This window comes from Acomys minous (assembly GCF_964271855.1).
Source record: "Acomys minous genome assembly, chromosome: 9".
Lineage (NCBI taxonomy): Eukaryota > Metazoa > Chordata > Mammalia > Rodentia > Muridae > Acomys > Acomys minous.
The window spans coordinates 43,736,144-43,757,058 of NC_140490.1; the positions used below are offsets into that span (position 1 = coordinate 43,736,144).

General features: G+C 44.1%; 1 protein-coding gene and 1 long non-coding RNA gene across 2 annotated transcripts; one reads left to right on the plus strand and one right to left on the minus strand.

Annotated features, from left to right (window-relative positions):
- Positions 1 to 781: 781 nt before the first annotated feature.
- Positions 782 to 6,735, minus strand: CKS2 (CDC28 protein kinase regulatory subunit 2). Its single transcript, XM_084796945.1, has 3 exons — positions 6,596 to 6,735; positions 2,193 to 2,320; positions 782 to 1,105 (listed from the first exon to the last, which is right to left on the minus strand). The coding sequence occupies exons 1-3, from the start codon at positions 6,652 to 6,654 to the stop codon at positions 1,053 to 1,055; spliced, it is 240 nt and encodes a 79-aa protein (XP_084653071.1). The 5' UTR covers positions 6,655 to 6,735; the 3' UTR covers positions 782 to 1,052.
- LOC311606011 lies at positions 6,721 to 17,613 on the plus strand. Its single transcript, XR_014782151.1, has 3 exons — positions 6,721 to 6,848; positions 14,504 to 14,605; positions 16,778 to 17,613. It is a non-coding gene; the product is annotated as an uncharacterized lncRNA (long non-coding RNA).
- The last annotated feature ends 3,302 nt before the right edge of the window (positions 17,614 to 20,915 follow it).

A 20,915-nucleotide genomic window follows, 5' to 3' on the forward strand; every position in this document is an offset into this window, starting at 1 on the left:
CCTTTGATCCCAGCATTTGGGAGGCAGAGGCAGGTGGATCTGAGTTGGAGGCCAGCCTGGTCCAGGACAGCCAGTGCCATTACACAGAAAAGCCCTGTTTCAAAAAACCAATAAAAAAGGAACCAGAACAAGGGTCGAATGTGTTGTGTTATGAGAAACCTATGCTGCAATCTGTATAATAGGCAGCTGCGCAATCTAAGGGCAGAAAAAGGAAGCCTACTATGTGAGGCGTTTGACACAGGTTTTGAGTCAAACTGTAGGTTTAGAATTAAACACCAGCCCTTTATTTCAAGCAAGCCAGCCCGACAGCCCCAGGTCTTCAGGTATGCCCACACACCGCCGGCTGGGGGCTCGGTGTGTTTACTGTGCTCAGTGTGAAGTCACCCTTGCTAATCTAACTAGGGTCTTATGTTACTGGCAACCCGTGTACATTTCTCATGGCAGTCCACTAATGTGTCTGTACCAAATCTCTTGGTCCACAAACGACTACTATCCAAACAAGCACACAATGTGGTCTTTCTGAAGCGTAGTGCTTCGGCACTAAACACTTCTCTCTGAATCCATTGTGTTTTGTAGACATATGGACACTATCAAATAGTATTAAGTTGGGTTTTCTGTTCTCTTGAAGAATTCAGTTAATGTGGGAAGCTGACAAGCAACAAAGCTGTAAAATCTACTTTGACTTTAGCCCATGGTTTGGAGCTTAATATTTCTTTTTCAAGTATGTTTATTTTCTCCCGGGGTAAAATTATTGAAGAAGTCAAATTAATTTCAACAACAGTGATAAATGCAACATACAAACTTTATTTAACAAAAGTAACAGGTAAAGTAAAACAAGCACTTATATTAAGAAAAAACTACAAGAAAATCTTTAACAACTTTAAAACAAACTACTTGCAGTTGCATTTAACCGAGCTCTGTTGCTGTGAAGAATACAGCTCATGCACAGGTATGGATCAGAGATTTGTACATTTTCCAAGTATTCACTGAATACTACCTTATATACACATATACAGTAAGTTTGAAAAAGACTAGATGATCCCAGCTGCACTTCATTTTTGTTGTTCTTTTGGAAGAGGTCGTCTAAAAAGAAGAATATGCGGTTCTGTGGAAAGGAAATATTCATCATTAAGTTTCATGTCAAAACAACCAGTCACTGTGTGAAATGTTTAAAACTAATGTCTCAATATAGTAAAAACTAAACACAAGCAAACTATTTTAGAGTAAACACTAAACTATCTTATCTATCTATCTAAACTATCAAACAATCTTATAATAGCATTACTCCACTATTTTAATCTTTGGCTTACTCTGGGAAGAATGGTTTCTACCTGTAAAATTTTTTCCAGTGAAAAGAGGGAAAAGAACACCTCATTCAAATCAGCTAATGTACATCAAAAATCACCACAAAGTTGGCTATACATGCGGTAGAGTATGTATGTGCCTAGCAAGTACAAAGGTTGAATCTCAGCACACAAAACAAGCCTACCAGACAGAAAGCAAGTTGTGGTGCTGCATACCTGTAATCCCCACACTGAGCTAAGAAAGGAGGGAGAGAGAATTCCAATCAAGCCTGGATTCTGTAGGAAGGCCTTATCTCAAAGGATAAAAATTAATTAACACAGGAGAGCCTCACAATTCAGTGTGAGGAAGGCCAGGAATCTACAATTAAGTTCCTCCACTGCTTTTGTAATAGGGGGAATTTTAGAACTCTTAAATATATGTGTCACCATCCCAAGAAAGTTAAAATGCAGGCTCAAGTTTAACAATGCCGTTTTTCTTTACAAGCATTAAAAAAAGAAGAAGTACACCGTTTTTCTTTACAAGCATTAAAAAAAGAAGAAGTACAGAGTTTAAACACCCATTTTATGCTAAGTATCTAAGTCATTTTTTTGTTTATTTGGATTTTTTGGGGGGGAGACAGGGCTTCTCTGTGTAGCCTTGGCTGTCCTGGACTCACTTTGTAGACCAGGCTGGCCTCAAACTCACAGCGATCCACCTGCCTCTGCCTCCCGAGTGCCGGGATTAAAGGCGTGAGCCACCACTGCCTAGCTCCTATCACTTTCATTATTTGAGGAGTAAGGGATGGGGTTGAGCTGTCAGTTAGTTTTAGTTAACACCTAATGTTCGAGTTATTAAAAAGATGACCCCCACCAACTACTTTTCCGCTAGTACTTTAGAGCAGAGCTTACCTGGCTCGTGAATCATGTAATGAACCCATCCTAGACTCTGCTGGACACCAAGTCTCCTCCACTCCTCTTCGGACATAAGATGAGTTTTTGGTACTTGTTTAGAGAGTTCTCTGGGTAACATGACATGCCTGTTAAAAGATTCAGCCAAAGATTAGTTTCCTATCATTATCACTTTATACAGGTACCTTGAGAAATTTAAAGGGTTTTGTCCTCAAAACAAACTCATTTCTCTAAAACCATGCTAGATTACAATACTATTTGTATCAGTCTTGGGACTTAGTGACTACCCATGATTGTTATAGATATAATAACCAATATTTCTTGTTTTTGAGGACTTCCTTTTAAGTATCAGGCCAATAGTAAGCTGTACAAAAATGAAAGGCATCTTTTTCTTACTTTCTTTCGGTCCTTTGAGACAGGGCTTCTCTGTGTAGCCTTGGCTTTGCACACCAGCCTGCCTCTGCCTCCGAGGTGCTGGGATTAAAGGCATGCCCCACCACGCCTGGCTGAGGCATCTTATTCTTTACGGCTAACTTCCTAACAGAGTATTTGCTATTGAGTAATCTTCCAGGAAAAGACCTTTAAAATCTAAGCTGGGCACGTTATTATACACCCCACCCTCTGCTCTAGCTTCCTTTGGTCACGAAACAACTTGTACACTACAGGATATGGGCAGAAAATATTCAAGTACTGAAAAGTACACTTAAAGAGAAAGATAATTCCAGAGTATAAAACTACCCACTCTCTCTCCTGTGGGATACAGATTCATGGTAGCAGGATAGCTAGAGAAGCAAGCTGAAGCCAGAAGCAATTTTAAAATAGTGTTGCAGAGAAGAATAAAGAAGGAGCCTAATGCCAGAATTAGTTGCTACCTCTATCTGGGATGGAGTAATCTAAACCTTTAATAAAGGAGGGTGGGGTGGGGAAAGAATGGACAAAGGAGGCAGCTAACGTGTCTCCTGTTATCCAACACTAGATCTGTAGGTCTAGTATATTTTCCATAGTTTGTTCCATGCTTCAAAATTAAAAGCAAAAATATTAACTTCAAATATTCACGCCCTTGGAGCTTCATATAGACCTTTAGTTTCCCAGTAAGTTGCTGGTACTTTTCAAGAACTTTCGGTAGGGTAGGCATACAATAGTTTTTTAATTATCAAGCCATTATAAATATGTACAATATTTTTTGTGCGTGAAAAACCCACAATAATCTTTTTTAAAATAATTTTTTTGGTAACAGATTTAATTAACATATAATTTAATGAATAAACTAAACAGCCAAGTATTATACAGAAATCGTCAAATTCCATTATTAAGACTTATCAGCTACCACATCTATCATCACTCCGCTGTTCTTTGTCATGGTCATCGCCCCACCCCTTTCTGCTGTGGCACGCTGGCTTCAAACCCACTGTCTTTTGCCTTAGGTTCCCAAGTGCTACAGTTACAGAACTGGGCACATCATTCAGCCACATGTTTCTTTCTAATGAATTGACCATTAGATTTACAGATTTCTGAAATGGCCAACAGACCATAGAAAGACATTTCTTTAGGCTCCTGCTTGAAGCCAACAGCTTTGGTAAACTGCTGGCCTTGATTCAGGGCCAAAGCAAATACACACGATTTTAACAAATATATACACAAATCTGTACCCTTGCTTCCATAAAACATTTAATTAACACAAAGTATCTCTTTCTAAAACCCTAATTGTCAGCCTTTCTTTACCTTTTTCTGATAATAAGTTTATACAAAGTTAGCAATTATCAATTTTGAGCAGTGTAAGTCTGTGAGATGATGGAAATGCAAATTCAGTTCTGTACTTTTGGAAACAGCTCAATTCATAACCCATTTCAAGCACCAAGTTGTCCGTAACATAGATTTTAGGTTGTAGCTTATTATTTGAGTGCACATAACCCTTAAAAGAACTTTAAAATGGCTACAGAATTATGCTCACTACCATTGCACACCTCCCCCACTTCCAGGCAACTATAGAAAGTCTTACTCATACCAGCTGGCACACATTTCTTGAAGCACTGCTGAATATTTCTGTTATTGTTTTGGAGCTATAGATCCTAAGGGGGCAGAAAGGATTGCCAAGTTTCAGGGCATATTGGGCTACATATTTTTGAGATGGGGTCTTTCTCCAAAACCCAGGGACCCTGAAGGGCCTCATCCTCAACATCCAATTTTTAAGACTGTACAAAATGCCTTGTGATCTTATGTTTTCACTGATATCATCTGTCTCAAATGACATGTGACACTTGTCTATTTGCTCTCAGAAATAATACAACAATGTGCCTACAAGGCATTCAAATAGGAGGCACCTCCTCTATCATAAGTTGTGTCAACAGGTTGCATGTCAGGGGTTGATTATAATGAAAGATTTTAAGCAATGTCAAACCCACTATTGATTTTACCTATATTTTATTACTGACCATTTGCAAGGAAAACTATTTCCAAAATCCAGTTTTTGTTGGAACACAAAAGTGCCATATAGTATCACTTTATGAGAGTACCAAGAAAAAATCCTCAATTTTCCTTCTGTAAATAAGTACACCGTACCTCCTAGGGCTTGGAAGGAAGATGCAGCCAGATCCCTGTCTACATAGAGTTCCAGGAAGCCAGGGCTGACATCACAAAAATGCAAAAAAGAAACAGAAGGGGGAAAAAGCATGGTGTGGTGGTGCACGCCTCTAATCCCAGCACTCTGGGAGGTGAAGGCAGAGGCAGGGCGGGTGGGATCAATGATGTGGTTTTGAGGCCAACCTGGTCTACAAAGTGAGTCTAGGACAGCCAAGGCTATAGAGAAACCCTGTCTTGAAAACCCAAAAAGAAAAAGGAAAAAAGGGAAGGAGGGGCAACTCCCTGTTCTTAGCAACAACCCCAACAAAATGACTAAGTTTTGAAACTTACCCAACACACAGTTCTACTGTATATAAACCACCCTAGCCTCACAGCTGTGTCTTATCACCAGGACAGTCCCTTCCAAGAGCACCTCGATAACTCCTGTTTTGTAAACGTTGGTCAACGAAGCTCACTCAAGTCAGGTGTGGAGATACACCTATAACCTTCCCAAATGGAAGGCTGAGGCAGAAGAGCAAGCTTAAAAAGCCACTTAATGTTTAATCTCTTAAGCTCCAGGTACCATAACAGTGGGTAAGAGATTAGCTCCTAATTTGGAATAAATTACTTCAGACACATCAATTGCTCCCAAACACAACACCTACAACTTATATAGCTCAAGTTTAAAAACTATCTTGAATCTGGCAGCGTCCTAAAGATATGTATATAAGCCAATATGCTAAACACTTGGACACCCCCCCCAAAAAATTATTTATCTATCAAGTTTTGAAAGATAGCACAAATTTTCTGTCATAGTAACTAGGTGGGCTGAGTTACTATAACCCCGAACCTTATGCCTACTTATCACGTTGTTACAATTGTGAAGTTTGTAATTATTACGTAAGGATTACGTAAGCTTTATAGTTTAAAAAATGAGTTTTTCTAGTTAAAAACACTGACGTTCTTGCATTACTAAACTGTAAAATGTCCTAGGGAGCCAGTTTTCTATACCAGGGGCGTGAGAGAATGGTGGGGGGAGAGGGCGGGGAATCCACTGTCAGAAAAACTGTCTTATTTCTCAAACAGCATGCTGGTGGCTAACGTACAAAGGCAGCAAACAGAAAACAAGGTCACTATTTGGCCGAGAGCAGCGTAAGTTTTTCCAATCTGGGTAGCTTGACCGTGTCCCAGAATGCAACGCTCTAGTCCCAACTGAGAAGGACCAGAGAGCGGAAAGGCCTTTGAAACCACACCTCAATTCAGCAAGAATACAACAAAGTTACCTGTAATAACCCCCTACTTGGCACAATCCCATTTGCCAAGTATACTAACGCAGCTCCTACTTTCCAGCGCATCTCAGGGTTTCAAACCCCGAATTTTTCTCAAAAGCCCCAAAACGTGGCCAAACTACACTAACCGTTGAGGGCTAACTTAAAAAAAAAAACGAAAACAAAGCAACTTCTCTCCAAAAGAACAAAACAACAACAACAAAAAAGACCTCAGAGGGCAATCTCGAGTTCTTAATTCGATCTTGAGCCCTTTAATAAGGCCTTAAGAGTTAATGCTTCTGAAGCGTTACCACCCCAACAGCCACTCGCAAAGCCACGTCGGGTGCGTTTCCAGGGAATTCCCCTCCAGGTCCGTCCAGGCGAGTGCGGGGTGCGGTCGTCAACTCCCAGCTGCGGCGGTGCCGGACCCTCCGATGCCTCCTCCACCCCCGGTTCCTGCCAACCCCGCAACGCGACACAAAGCCCGGCCGCCCCCCGATGGACAAAGGCCTCTGACGAGCCCCGACCACCGGGTCTGACCTCCCGAGCCGGCCCTCTTCCGCAGGCGCCGCTCACCGGTACTCGTAGTGCTCGTCGAAGTACTTGTCGGAGTAGTAGATCTGCTTGTGGGCCATCCTGCCGGCGCGCGGAGGAGAAAACGGAAGCCGGGAACCAGGCGCAAGGAGCTCCACGTCCGCCTATGGCCGGCGTAACGACTCGAATGAGGCCAACGACCGCAGGCCCAACGCTCTGGATTTGAATCCGACAGCCCGCCGCCGATTGGACGAAGCCACCGACCAATCACGCTCCGCGTAGACCACGAGGACAGGTAACCAATCAGAGGCCTGTTACGGGATTGCGAGGGCGGGAGCAAAGAATGGATAAACGCTAAAGCGGAGGAGCGCACGGCGATCCCCGGACGGACGGAGAAAGGGCGGGGCGAAGTCGTTATGGGCCGCACAGCGCGTGCGCAGTGATTTAGAACGGGCCTGAGGGCAGAGCCGTTGAGTAGGTGGGCGGACCCAAGATGAGCTATCGCGGGACGAGGCGGATACGGTCTCCGGGATGGGCGGGCGATGAAGAAGGGTGGGCTGGGGCGGTACCCAGTCCTGCTCACCCTGCCCGGCGAGCCGGATTGTGCGAGTCCGCTTCCGGTCGCCTCCGCAGAGACAGTCGCTCTTCTATCCGCTGCCCCAAGCAAGGAGAGCGCTGGTGTGCGGAGTCCCAGAGCCACAGGTGCCCTCCGCCCCTATACAGCAACGCTGATTACTGATCGGTGCCACATAGTCCCACCCCTTTCTGCTGTGGCCCGCTGGCTTCAAACCCACTGTCTTTTTGCCTTAGGCTCCCAAGTGCTACAGTTACAGAACTGGGCACATCATTCAGCCACATGTTTCTTTCTAATGAATTGACCATTAGATTTACAGATTTCTGAAATGGCCAACAGACCATTTAACATAAAATGTGCTTATGTAAAAAAAAAAAAAAAGCCGTTAACGATGTAACACCAGGATGCAAGTAGAGGTTTGGCAAAACAGGTTGCAAATAACAATCATTTTCTGCAACGAGCAGGTGTCCTTTTTCTTTTCAGTTCAGTTTTATGCGACTTGTTAGTGGCCGCACTCGCGGAGCGTAACGAACTCCCCCGTCCCCCGCCCTCCACGAGCTCAAGAGTTGATCTGGTGCCTTCACAGGAGTAAAGAAGCTACTGGTGGGAGCTGGGCGTGGTGAGCCTCGCCTTTAATCCAAGGCCCGCTCTAATCCCCACTTCCACCCCCAGGCGGTTTCTCAGTGTAGCCTAGGCAGTCCTGGAACTCACTTTGTAGAACCTGCCTCTGCCACCTCTCCGACGTGCTGGGATAAGAGGAGTGGGCCACAGCTGTCCGGCATCAGTCCAAAATGGTTAACGGGCTGTAGGGCTACAAAGTGTAACCCTGTCTAAACAATAAACATGGCAGTCAACATATTAGGTAGCCATGTTACTGCAATTTTATTTCTTACAGTGTTGGAGATCACGTGCCTGCTTGATCATTCTAAGGACAGTTTTCTGACTTCACTTGGCCCTTAGTTAAAAAAGAGAAGTCTTCTGACTTACCCAACGTAAAAGTTGTTGGCACTGTAATAATAAATGTACTAATTGCCTCCCCACTCTTCACATGAGGTGACAGGATTGAAATTTCAACATGTAAAGCCGGGTGTGGTAGCACACGCCTTTAATCCCAGAAGAGGTAGGCAGATTTCTGTGAGTTCAAAGTCAGCCTGGTCTACAAAAAAACGAATCCAGGAGAGCCAGCCCTCTGTTACACAAAGAAAATCTGCCTTAAAAAAGAATTAAAAAAAAAAAAAAAAAAGATTTATTATTAGGTACACGGTGCTCTGTCTGCATGTACACCTGCAGGCCAGAAGAGGGCATCAGATCACATTATAGATGGTTGTGGGCCAGGACAGCTAAGGCTACATAGAGAAACCCTGTCTCAAAACAACAAAAATCAACATGGAAATAAGAAAATATACACATAAACTCTGTGACACAAATACATATGAGGTCTGAGTGGCTTTTTCTGAAAGATCTTCCTTAATTACTATCTAGAGCAGGGGTTCTCAACCTTCCTAATGCTTTGAAACCCTTTAATACAGCTCATGTTGTGACTCCCAACCATAAAATTATTTTGTTGCTACTTCAAAACTTTAATTTTTGCTACTTTTATGAATTGTAAATAAATATCTGATATGTGACCCCCTGGGGATCATGATAAACAGATTGAGAACAGCTGATCTAGAGAAAGTACCTTATTTTCCCAAGTCTCTATTGATAGAATCCTTTAGATTTCCTGCCTACATTAAAATGCACATTTGCTTATACATTGTTTCTCTGTCTGCACTATTCACTTTCTGTTAAATGAATGTAAAGAACATGTTTATTATGTCTAGAGCATAATAGAGTCCTTGTGCGTGAATACTCAAAAATGAACTGTTTTTAAAGAATAAACTTTAAATAAACCTTCATCATAAGAATATATTCCTAAGAAGGCACAATAATGCACTATGAGGTAGAGATGTAAATAAACTGTTCAAGGAGATAATGAAATCTTTATTCTTAAAGAATCTGGGAAAGAAAAGCTTTAGGTGTGGGGGTGGGGGTGGGGGTGGGGGGTGTTTTGAAAGAAATTAGCCAGGCATGGTGGCTCAGCCTGTTATCCCAGAGCTCAGGAGGCTGAGGCAAAAGGATTGCCAAGAGTTCAAGGTCTCCCTGGGTTACATAGTAAGACTGTGTTCTCAAGAAACAAATGAGGACGCTGGGTGTGGTGGCACAGGCCTTTAATCCCAGCACTTGGGAGGCAGAGGCGGGTGGATCATTGTGCGTTCAAGGCCAACCTGGTCTACAAAGAGAGTCCAGGATGGTCAAGACTACACAGAGAAACCCTGTCTCGAAAAACAAAGAAACAGATGAGCTGTGGTGGCAGACAGCTTTCCCAACACTCAAGAGGCAGAGGCAGGTGAACCTCTGTTGAGTTGGAGGCCAGCCTGGTCTACGAGGTGAGTCCAGGGCTACAGGGAGAAACCCTATCTTGAAAAACCAAAGAAGAAAAAGAAAGAAAGAAATGAAGTCTTTTTCAAATATAGAGTAATTGGATCCCCTCCCCTGTACCAACCAAAGACTCAGGTTTAACAATGAACATCTTGCTAATCATTTTTCATCCATTCCCTCCCTCTTAGCCCCCTCATATCATTTTTTTTCTTAGTTTCAATTTGGAACAGACTCTCTCTATTCAGTCTAGGTTGGTCTTGAACTCATATTTATACATATACATACACACACAAATGTTGTAGACAGTGTATCCTCAGTCCCGCTCAGAAATAATGGCGAGGGCCTCTTCCTGTGTCCCTGGGTCCTTGACAGCCACCACAGTAGTGGATTTCAGGATGCCTGAAATTGCAGTTTAGAGTTTACTAACTAGGCAGCAGAACCACGTACATGTGGGTGTTGCTGCATTTACCCAGTAGAATAGTCTAAGTAACATCTGACGGCGATCTTAAGACATTCCCAGCAGTGCTTCATCGGGAAGACACAGGGAACTAATCTGACTAGCTTTGATCAGGACCAACTGCCTTGAACACAACACAAACTGAAAGAAAAGAAGCAGTGCCCAAGTCTGTGAGGGCCTGAGTTCAACTATGTAAAAAGCAGGTGCGGCCATGCACAGCGGTAATCCCAACCCTGTAGGGGGGAGGAAGGGAAGAGGCAGGAGCATGCTGAGGCATGCTAGTACTAGGTTCATAGAGCGACCACGTCTCGAGTGAATACGGCCAAGAAGAGTAGAGCAGGACACGCAGTATCCTCCTTTGGCTCCCATATGAAGCTACAAACTCTCTCTCTCTCTCTCTCTCTCTCTCTCTCTCTCTCTCTCTCTCTCTCTCTCTCTCTCTCTCTCCCTCCCCTCTCTCTTGTCTCTCTGGCAGAGAGCTGCCTCTTTCACACGTAGGCTGGAAAGATGGCTCCATAGGTTAAGGTGTTTGCCACTAAGCCAGATAACCCAAGTCCAGACCAGAGAACACAAATGGTGAAAGGGGGTAATCGACTCCACAACGTTGTCCTTTGACCTTCCCTGATGCCGTAGCACGTACCACCCTCCTGACAGGAAGCTATGAATTAGAATTATTAAAGCTCTTTCAGTGTGTGCTGTTAACAGTAGTTCTTTTACCTTCTGTTCATTAGTGTGTCAGTTAGATTGGCTCATTGCCATTAAATTCATTGCTGTCGCCTTTTGGTGTGTGGGATATTAATTGTACCAAATGATGGGCTTCATCGCATATTCATCCCTGTGTATCAAACTTGTTACTTTGCTCACATCCACTGAAAATAATAAAAAATAAAAAGCTAAAAATAGAACTGTTTTGTGATCTTGAGATACCCGACAAGATGCAATTTAAAATAAATGTTAGATTTCACTTAGATAAACTCATGCCATTTAACATCAAACTGACTCAAGTTTGCTTTTTTTTGTAATTTCCCCTTCTCTAGTCTACATTGGCCTCATAAAAATGAATTGTACTGTTTTCCCTCATTTTTTAGTACTCAGACCAACTGGCTTAGAGATATAATTTACTTCAGTTTTATATCAGGATATAGCTCAAAATATTTATATATTTTGTTTGTTTGTTTGATTGATTGATTGATTTTTCAAGACAGGATTTCTCTTTGTAGGCTTGGCTGTCCTGGACTCGATTTGTAGACCAGGCTGGCCTTGAACTCACTGCGATCCACCTGCCTCTGCCTCCTAAGTGCTGGGACTAAAGGCATGCACCACCACACCCAGCTAAAAAATATTTATATTTTGTGGTTGAGATAGGGTCTCTCTCTCTCTATGTAGCAGTGGCTGTCCTGGAACTCTCTCTGTAGATTAGACCCATCTCTCTCTGCCTCCCAAATGCTGGGATTAAAGGCATGTGTCGCTACTCCTGCCTAAGCTCCAAATTTTAAATGCTACAGAGTTTGGAATGTGCCATGAGTCTCATCACACCTGTAAATGTTTTCCTGGCTACCTGTTAAGCATAAGTGGCAAGAGCTATTTTGTTAAAGGAGCTCATTAATCATCTGGGCTTTCTAGGAGGTGATCCAGTATTTTGCAAGGTCTGTACAGTGATAGACCCCAGAATTGCTTCCAACCTCTGACAACCCAGTCAATTGTGCACTTCTGCATCTTTCTAAAATCTGGCATTGGAGCCAGGCTTGGTGGTGCATGCCTTTAATCCTAGCACTCAGGAGGCAGAAGCGGTTAGATTGCTGTGAGTTTGAGGCCTGCCTGGCCTACAGAGGGAGTCCAGGACAGCCAAAGATACACAGAAACCCTGTCTCGAAAAATAAAACAAAACAAAAAGATAGAAAAAAAAAGTTTGGCATTGGTGTGAACCATCACTTTCTGAGTATTGACCAGCTCTGATTGAGCAAACTTCCTACGGGATCTTATTGAAGGTGTACTACTGTTCAGATGACTTAATTTCTGATTGTGGAACTCCTAATTTGATTAAAATTGTTTTAAAAGTTAAATTGTTATAGATTTTCTAAAACAATTTTAGAAAGCTTATGGCTGCAAAAAATGCCCTTGTGGATCTCCAGATGCCTCACTAGGGGTCAGCCTTGAAGCAGATTTATGACGTCAGATAAGCCTTCACTCCAGATGACACCACGAATCCTGATAATGCACCAAAAATATAGGCAAGTTGGTTTAAACTTCCCATGAACTCAAGATATAATGGGCCTACCTAGAAATGTCTCAATTGAGTACAAACCTTAATGTCTAAATATACAAACTGTTCTGTTATAATTCCTTATACCTTGTCACTTTGTGGTATCATATTGCTGTCATCTTAAATTTATTTTGTTTCTTAGAATGAAAGACAGATAAAATTGTTGTCCTGAACTCACTTTGAACTAAGAGAACTGGAGGATGTGTAGCTAGGTCAGTCCTAATTGAAAAATATATAGCCTTGTAACTTTTAGACCCTGTTAACCTTCAGGCCTTGTCAATTAACCTTTGTCACTATGAACTCACTATGAACTTATGTACCGGATTCATAGATAAGAAATGTTTAGTTAAAAAAAAAAGAAATGTTTAGTTTAAAAACATGTAAACTGTTGTATTTTAGAATTCATCTGTTTTTGTGATTAATCGCCTTTTTTTTACTATGAGGTAATTCTCTTATCTCAGAAATTTAAGTACGGTGACCAACAATAAATGGAGTTGAAATTAAGATGCTTAACTTCATCCAGTTAAAATTAAGATGAGTGTGTGTGTGTGTGTGTGTGTGTGTGTGTGTGTGTGTGTGTGTGTTATTTTCTATCTCTCTCTTATGTCTTATTTCCCTTTAGATTCACAAATAAGTTAGCAGTCCAGGGCTCCCCTCTCAGACAAGCAGGCATACTTTAGCTTACTGGAGATCTCTGCAAAGAGGCCTTTCTACAGATCAAAGAGCCTCTTTTTACGGACCCCGACCCCCGTGGTTTTTGGCTAGAAGCAGCTTTCACAGCCCTAGCTGTAAGAAAATTGAGTTTTCCTCCTTGGCCACAGTACAGGCAGTCTCTAGAGAAGGAACCCTGGGATCCCTTTCCTCTTTCTTCTTTGAATCCTGATGAGTTGCCTGAGCCATCAGCTTGGGCAACCCATGAGATGAAGTGAACTGGAGGAGAATCTGCATCTAGTCCCAGAGATCCTATCCTGGACCTTCCCAGCACCCAGATGGACATTAACACATAAAGATGGAGAAGGTAGCTAATTGTTTCTTATTGCCACCTAACCGACTACTTCCCAAGAGTAGTGACTTTAAAAAGATTTTTCTTTCCCTTCATAGTGCTCTGACTTGCTGAGCCATCTCCCCATCTGTTTTTATAAAACAGAGCTCTAAGCTGGATGTGGTGGCGTACACCTTTAATCCCAGCACTAGGGAGGCGGAGGCAGGCAGATATATGTGAGTTTGAGGCCAGCCTGGTCTACAAAGCAAGTCCAGGACAGCCAGGGCTATACAGAGAAACCCTGTCACAAAACAAACAAACAAAAACCAAACAACAACAACAAAACCCCCAAACAAACAAATCCCAAACCAACAACAAAAACCAGAGCTCTGGTGTATAATAAACACTGTCAGAACACTGGGGAAAACTTTATAGATGCTCCAAAGAGCCATGCCAACATATGGAGAGCCTTTCACTTTAGAATTGGAAACACTTCATTTTGCCATGTGCAAAACTGATCACATCCTCTATGCTGTGATGTGTAAAAGATTTCAAGACTGCTGTAGTATGTAACCCAACCGTGGGTGCCCCATCTTTATGGAGAAAGGCAGTGGTTAATTCCAGTGCTTAACTTGAGGGGCTTAAAAGCCATGGGCTTCAGTGAGGAAGAACATTGGGCACGTCTGTGAGGGTTTTCCCAGAGGCTAACATGAGTGAAAGAACTGCAGAGTCTTATTTCATCTCCACGAGGAAAAAGTCAAAGTAACAAATGCTGGCCAAATGAGGACATAGTTTGCCAGGGTTATACACAGACGTTAGTGAAATAAATTAATGCAGCCACTATGGAACTCAACATGGTAATTCCTCAAAATAACACCACCTGGGTGTGGTGGCACACGCCTTTAATCCCAGCACTTAGGAGGCAGAGGCAGGCGGATCACTATGAGTTCAAGGTCAGCCTGGTCTACAAAGCAAGTCTAGGACAACCAAGGCTACATAGAGAAATATTGTCTCAAAAAAAAAACCCACAAAACAAAACAAAACTACCCCCAAAACCTAAAAATAGAACTGTTTAATGATCCAGCTAAATCCTGCTGTCTATACACCTGAAGGACTAATTTAGCACATGGCCAGGACACCTGCACACTCTTTGTATGGCCATTCACAAGAGCCAAGATACGGAATCAGACTGTATCCAAGTCTGTGTGTATGTGAGAGAGAGACTTATAATCATGAAATTGTGTCATTTTTAGGGAAATGGATGGAGCTAGAGGCCATCACGTTAAGAGAAATGAGGCAGTCATAAAGATGCACGCCCATGCTTTCTCTTAGATGAATCTAGATGTCTCTAAAAGGTATGTACACGCATGTATAGTATGGAAGTAGAAAGGAAACTACTTGGGAGAAAGAGGAGGAGGACTTAGTGGGTACAAAAAAGGTAATGGGGAGTGAAAAAGAATGAATTATACTCTAGACATTGTGAAGATATGAAAGTAAAACCCATAATTTTGTATGCTCAGTAAAAATAAAGATAATTTTCTGAAAAGACACTTCTCAGAGGGTTATAGAGGCATGCTGTAATCCCAGCCCTCCAGAAGTAGTCATGAATAGCTATTGAAGGGATTAAAGATACCCCAGGATAATTAGCCCTGGATCGGCGACATCACAGCTCTGCACAATGACCAAATTCTAACCATCAGTCATCAGCTAGCCCTGTAGAATCTTCAACATGGTGTCATTTTCTGCTTTCTGAAAGTTTGAGTGAGTGAGTGGGGGTGGGGTGGGGGGGGACATGGGGAGAGACTGGAGGTTGACCCGAGGGCCTGGGGCATGCTAGACTAGCACACTTAATGACAATTGAGTTGAGCTCCCAGGCCTGATTCTCATAGGTGTGCAGGGGAGGTAGTTTCTGTAGGCTCCATAGGTGTGCAGGGGAGGTAGTTTCTGTAGGCTCCATAGGTGTTCAGGGGGGGTAGTTTCTGTAGGCTCCATAGGTGTGCAGGGGGGGTAGTTTTTGTAGGCTCCATAGGTGTGCAGGGGGGGTAGTTTCTGTAGGCGCCATAGGTGTGCAGGGGAGGTAGTTTTTGTACGCTCCATAGGTGTTCGGGGGGGGGTAGTTTTTGTAGGCTCCATAGGTGTGCAGGGGGGGTAGTTTTTGTAGGCTCCATAGGTGTGCAGGGGGGGTAGTTTTTGTAGGCTCCATAGGTGTGCAGGGGAGGTAGTTTCTGTAGGCTCCATAGATGTGCAGGGGGGGGGTAGTTTCTGTAGGCTCCGTAGGTGTGCAGGGGGGTAGTTTTTGTAGGCTCCATAGGTGTGCAGGGGGGTAGTTTCTGTAGGCTCCATAGATGTGCAGGGGGAGTAGTTTTTGTAGGCTCCATAGGTGTGCGGGGGGGGGTAGTTTCTGTAGGCTCCATAGGTGTGCAGGGGGGGTAGTTTCTGTAGGCTCCATAGGTGTGGGGGGGTAGTTTCTGTAGGCTCCATAGATGTGCAGGGGGGGTAATTTCTGTAGGCTCCATAGGTGTGCAGGGGGGGTAGTTTCTGTAGGCTCCATAGGTGTGCAGGGGAGGTAGTTTCTGTAGGTTCCATAGATGTGCAGGGGGGGTAGTTTCTGTAGGCTCCATAGGTGTGCAGGGGGGGGTAGTTTTTGTAGGCTCCATAGGTGTGCAGGGGGGGTAGTTTCTGTAGGCTCCATAGATGTGCAGGGGGAGTAGTTTTTGTAGGCTCCATAGGTGTGCGGGGGGGTAGTTTCTGTAGGCTCCATAGGTGTGCAGGGGGGGTAGTTTCTGTAGGCTCCATAGGTGTGCAGGGGGGGTAGTTTCTGTAGGCTCCATAGGTGTGCGGGGGGGGGGGGTAGTTTCTGTAGGCTTGCCTCCACCTGTGGTCTCATAGGGTTCCTCTGGAACTTCCTGGCATAAACAGGTGTGTCTGGAAAAGCTTGTCTTCATAACTATCACTTTGTTCAGGAGCTGCTGAAGGAGCCAGAGGCAAATGACAAAACTAGCAAAGGCTACCCTCACCATTCTGGCTAGCTTGGAGGTCAGACACCAGGAGCTGTGGGTGCAACCCAGAAAGCACCCATCAAACCCGGGCTCAGAGGTGCTGCGCCTTCTGATGGCAGCCTAGGAGAAGGGAAGTGGACGGTGACTTTGCCATTGCCTGCTTGCCGTTGCTCATTCCTAGTCCACCTAGTCTGAGACATTCCCTTGCTCATAATTGAACCAATTTAGACTGAAGATCTCGAGGAATTCCTTAGGACTCCAGGGCCAGATTAGCAGCGCTGCTAAAATATCCAGTCTTAGCTAGAAGTGATGGCGTACATCTTTAGTCCCAGCAGAGGCAGGCAGATCTCTGAGTGTGAGGCCAGTCTAGTCTAGAGAGCAAGCTCCAGGACGGACACATACCACACACACACACACACACACACACACACACCCCACATGAATAAATCTAATACAATTTTTATGTGATGTCAGATAAGAATTTAAAAACAAAGTGACTCAGCTTCCCTTCCCCTCACTCCTCCTCAGCTAGTACTTTAACACTCTCTGGGCCCCAGGCTGGAAGCCTCACACACATAGCCCTTCAGCACGAGCCCAAGGGGGTTTTGGAGGAATACTGCGACTCCCACAGAGGTAAGTGGAACTAAGACTGATGGCGTGTCAACTGTGCTGCTCTTAAGTCCTGTGCCTACCAGTGAGTGGCCACACACGTGGGGGTGCATCTTGACACACAACTCTTTCTGATTGCTATCTCAGGGTCCTGCTTATGGATCCAGGGTCACTATGTCTTTCCAAATTCTCTCTTCCTCCCTTCCTTCTCCTCCTCCTCCTGTTATTATTTTTTGTACAGTCTTACTACTTTTTACCCTGCCTAGAACTTGGTATCTTCTTGCCTTAGGACTCAGGTCCTGGGATTATAGACGCGCATCACCATACCTAGTTTAGTGTGCATGCGTGTGTGTGTGTGTGTGTGTGTGTGTGTGTGTTGTTGTTGTTGTTGTTGTTGTTGTTGTTGTTGATGATGATGATGTTGTATTCAATTTTTCCTTTTGTGAGGCAGCTTCTGGGTGTAAGCAGAGGGTTTTAGTGGCAAAGCCCAGGCTTTGGCAACTCCCCAAAAATTGCTTGGCAAACCAGCCCAACATGCCAATCAGAGAAAAGCAATGTTAAAAAAAAAGTCAAGAAAAAAGACTGGGTCAAGCAGAGACTTCAAATATCCCAGATTCATCTTTGGAGAGTGGACAGTAACTTTAGGTTTAAGGAGAGGAAGACCTGGGGCAGGAGCACAAGGCGCACACAACTAAGCTGCCCTGGCCAATGGCTGCAGACCTTCAGTAGGACTGGAACCAGACACTGCAAACAACCCAGAGCCCCAAGTCCCTCCAACCTTAGTGCTTGAAGGGGAGTGAGGTTAGGAAAGGAAGGGTTTGTATTGACTCACAGTTCCAGGGTGCAGTCTATCCTGGTGAGGAAGGCTCAGCAGCAGGAGGCAGCTGGTTACCCTGCATCCACAGTCAGGACGCAGAAAGGGGATGTTCCACACTTACCATGGGTCTTTCCACCCCAGCCAATAACCTAGACGATTTGTCTAGATAAGAGTTCATGGGGCCGGGGGTGGTGGCGCATGGGCTGGGCGTGGTGGCTCACGCCTTTAATCCCAGCACTCGGGAGGCAGAGGCTGGTGGATCGCTGTGAGTTCGAGGCCAGCCTGGTCTACAAATTGAGTCTAGGACAGCCAAGGCTACACAGAGAGACCCTGTCTCAAGAAACAAAACAAAACAAGACAAAAAAGAGTTCATGGACATAGGCCGAGTTCTGTCTTCATAGTGGTTTTAAACCCCGTGAGGTTGACCATCAAGGTTAGCTATCACAGATAACGTTAGTTTCTAGAGAGATGCTCTGCATGATTTACATCCCTGCAGCAGGGGAAGCAAGGTAGAGAAGGCAGGTGCAGAGTGAATTAGATGCCAGGCATTCACCCTGCTTTGGGTTACCTTGTAGGCTCCAGCTGTAAGCACTAGCTTAAGTGCCTGTTACATGAGGTGTTCTGCTATCTGATGTCCTCTCAGAGTTTCACTAAAGTCCACTGGCTTAGTGGTTCTATTGTTGCCACAAAACACCATGACCAAAGAGCAAATTGAGGAGGAAAGGGGGTTTATATGGCTTTATATGATGGACATCACTGTTCATCATTGAAGGGCATCAGGGCCAGGAACCCAAAACAGGGCAGGAACCTGGTGGCAGGAGCTGATGGGACAGTGCTGCTTATGGCTTGCCTCTCATGGCTTGCTCAGTCTGCTTTCATATAGAACCCAGGGCCACCAACCCAGAGATGGCACCACCCACAGTGGGTTTGGCTCTCCCACATCAATCACTATTTTAATGCCTTTACAGCCAGATCTTATAGAAGAATTTTCTCAGATGAGGGTCCCTCCTTTCAGATAACACTAGCTTGTGTCAGGTTGACATGAAAGTAGCCAGCCCACTCACCTTCTCCCTTCCGGATGACACTTGCACATCTCTCTTTTGTTTCCAGTTGCTTTTTCTGTTCACCCAAAGACAGTCCTGTCATGGTGGCCTTTGATGTCGCACTTGGAAGTCCCCTTTCTTGAGTAGCTGGCATTGGGTTCATACTGGCATCTGAGCCTGTGAGCCTGATCTTGAGCATATTCAAGGTGTACAAGTTCAGCAGGTTAGAGACAAAAGGACTGAAGGAAAGTGAAGCCAAGCCGCCCAAAGACATATCCTGAAGAAATGGGCCACAAGGTTTTCTTCCACAAGATCCTTGTTTCTGTTCTTGTATTCTAGCCTTTGTGCTGTTGTTCGAGTTTGGTTGTTCATTTAAGACAGGGTGTCACTGTGTACCTTTGACTACGTAGACCACGCTAGCCTTAAATTTATAGGGATCTATCTGCCTGTGCCTCCTGAGTGCTGGGATTAAAGGTGTGCACCTCCACACCCAGCTCTAGCTTTCTCTTTTGATATTGTGAACAACCCAATGCCCATTTCATTTTAGACTTAAAAGGATTGTAATTTTTTAAAATATTACCTGTGTAGATAAAAGTGTTTTAAATGAACAATAAACTGGGCATGGTGGTGCACGCCTTTAATCCCAGCACTTGGGAGGCAGAGGCAGGCAGACTGATGTGAGTTCGAGGCCAGCCTGGTCTACAAAGTGAATCCAGGTCAGCCAGGGCAGTTTCACAGAGAAACCCTGTCTTGCAAAAACAAAAGCAAAAAGAAAAAAACAAAAACCAAACCAAAACAAAACAAAACAAAAAAAAACCCCAAAATTAAAAAAAAAAAATTCTTATGGGGCTGGAGAGATGGCTCAGAGGTTAAGAGCACTGCCTGTTCTTCCAAAGATCCTGAGTTGAATTCCCAGCAACCGCAAGGTAGTTCACAAGCATCTGTAATGAAATCTGGTGCCCTCTTCTGGTGTTCAGCTGTACATGCAGGCAAAACACTGTATACTTAATAAAAAAAAAAAAGAGCAATGAATAATCTCAGCGTCCTACAAAGGAATGCACAAACAAAGCAAAAGTAGCTTGGCAAGACAAATTTTTGTAAAAATGATGTGCTAGAACCCAAACAAGAATAGCAAGCATACAGGGCCAACATGGCTGCTGACTTTTGTTTGTTTGTTTTGTTGTTGTTGTTGTTTTATTTTGGGTTTTGGTTTTTTGAGACAGGGTTTCAATAGCGCTAGCTGTCCTGGACTCACTTTGTAGACCAGACTGGCCTCAAACTCACAGCGATCTGCCTGCCTCTGCCTCCCGAGTGCTGGGATTAAAGGCGTGCGCCACCACGCCCGGCAGCTCCTGTCTTTTACACCTGATATAGATGGTGACTGAGACTTATCCCATTGGTGGGAACCTGACGTGCAACCTGACACACCCTATCCCCCAGCTTGCTTCCCCTAGAATAGGCCTTCTAAAGCAGAGGGTCTCAACATCCCTAACGCTTCAATTCTTTAATACAGTTCCTCATGTTGTGAGACCTCCAACCCTAAAATTGTTTTTTGCTGCTATTTCATAAGTGTGACGTTGCTACTGTTATGAATCATAATGTAAACATCTAATATGCAGGATCTCTGATATGCGACCCCTGTGAAAGGGTTATTGGACCCCAAAGGGGTCATGACCCACAGGTTGACAACAGCTGTCCTAAAGCTTTCAGCATTATCCACGTCACTGGGAGTTTCCAGGGTTCTGTTGTCTCCTCCTGCAGCGCTAATTAATTAGATTTTTCTTTTGTCAGTTTTTACATTGGACTGTTGACCTGATGGCTTCCTCCCTAACATTATACAAGTCTTCTTCTAAAACATGCACTTTCTAAAACATGACTCTTAAAACCAAAAGTAGCAACCTTACATCGCTAAGATTTTCTAAGACACACCCTAACCTGATGGTTCATAAGGTTGGAACCAGGCTGAGCAGGAAACAACTTGGTTCTAGAATGATCGGGTTTTTTCCCCCTTAGGTTTTGTTTTGTTGTTGTTGTTGTTTTGGTTTTTCGAGACAGGGTTTCTCTGTGTAGCCTTGGCTGTCCTAGACTCACTTTATAGACCAGGCTGGCCTTGAACTCACAGCGATCCGCCTGCCTCTGCCTCCCGAGTGCTGGAATTAAAGGCGCCACCACCGCCCGGCAATAGTTTTTAAAAATA

Coding starts and splice junctions, on each gene's coding strand:
- CKS2 (XM_084796945.1), bottom strand. CDS start 6,654: ATGGCCCACAAGCAGATCTACTACTCCGACAAGTACTTCGACGAGCAC. Junction 2,321..6,595: donor GACGAGCACTACGAGTACCG/GTGAGCGGCGCC, acceptor ATCTTTTAACAG/GCATGTCATGTTACCCAGAG. Junction 1,106..2,192: donor TTACATGATTCACGAGCCAG/GTAAGCTCTGCT, acceptor TCCTTTCCACAG/AACCGCATATTCTTCTTTTT.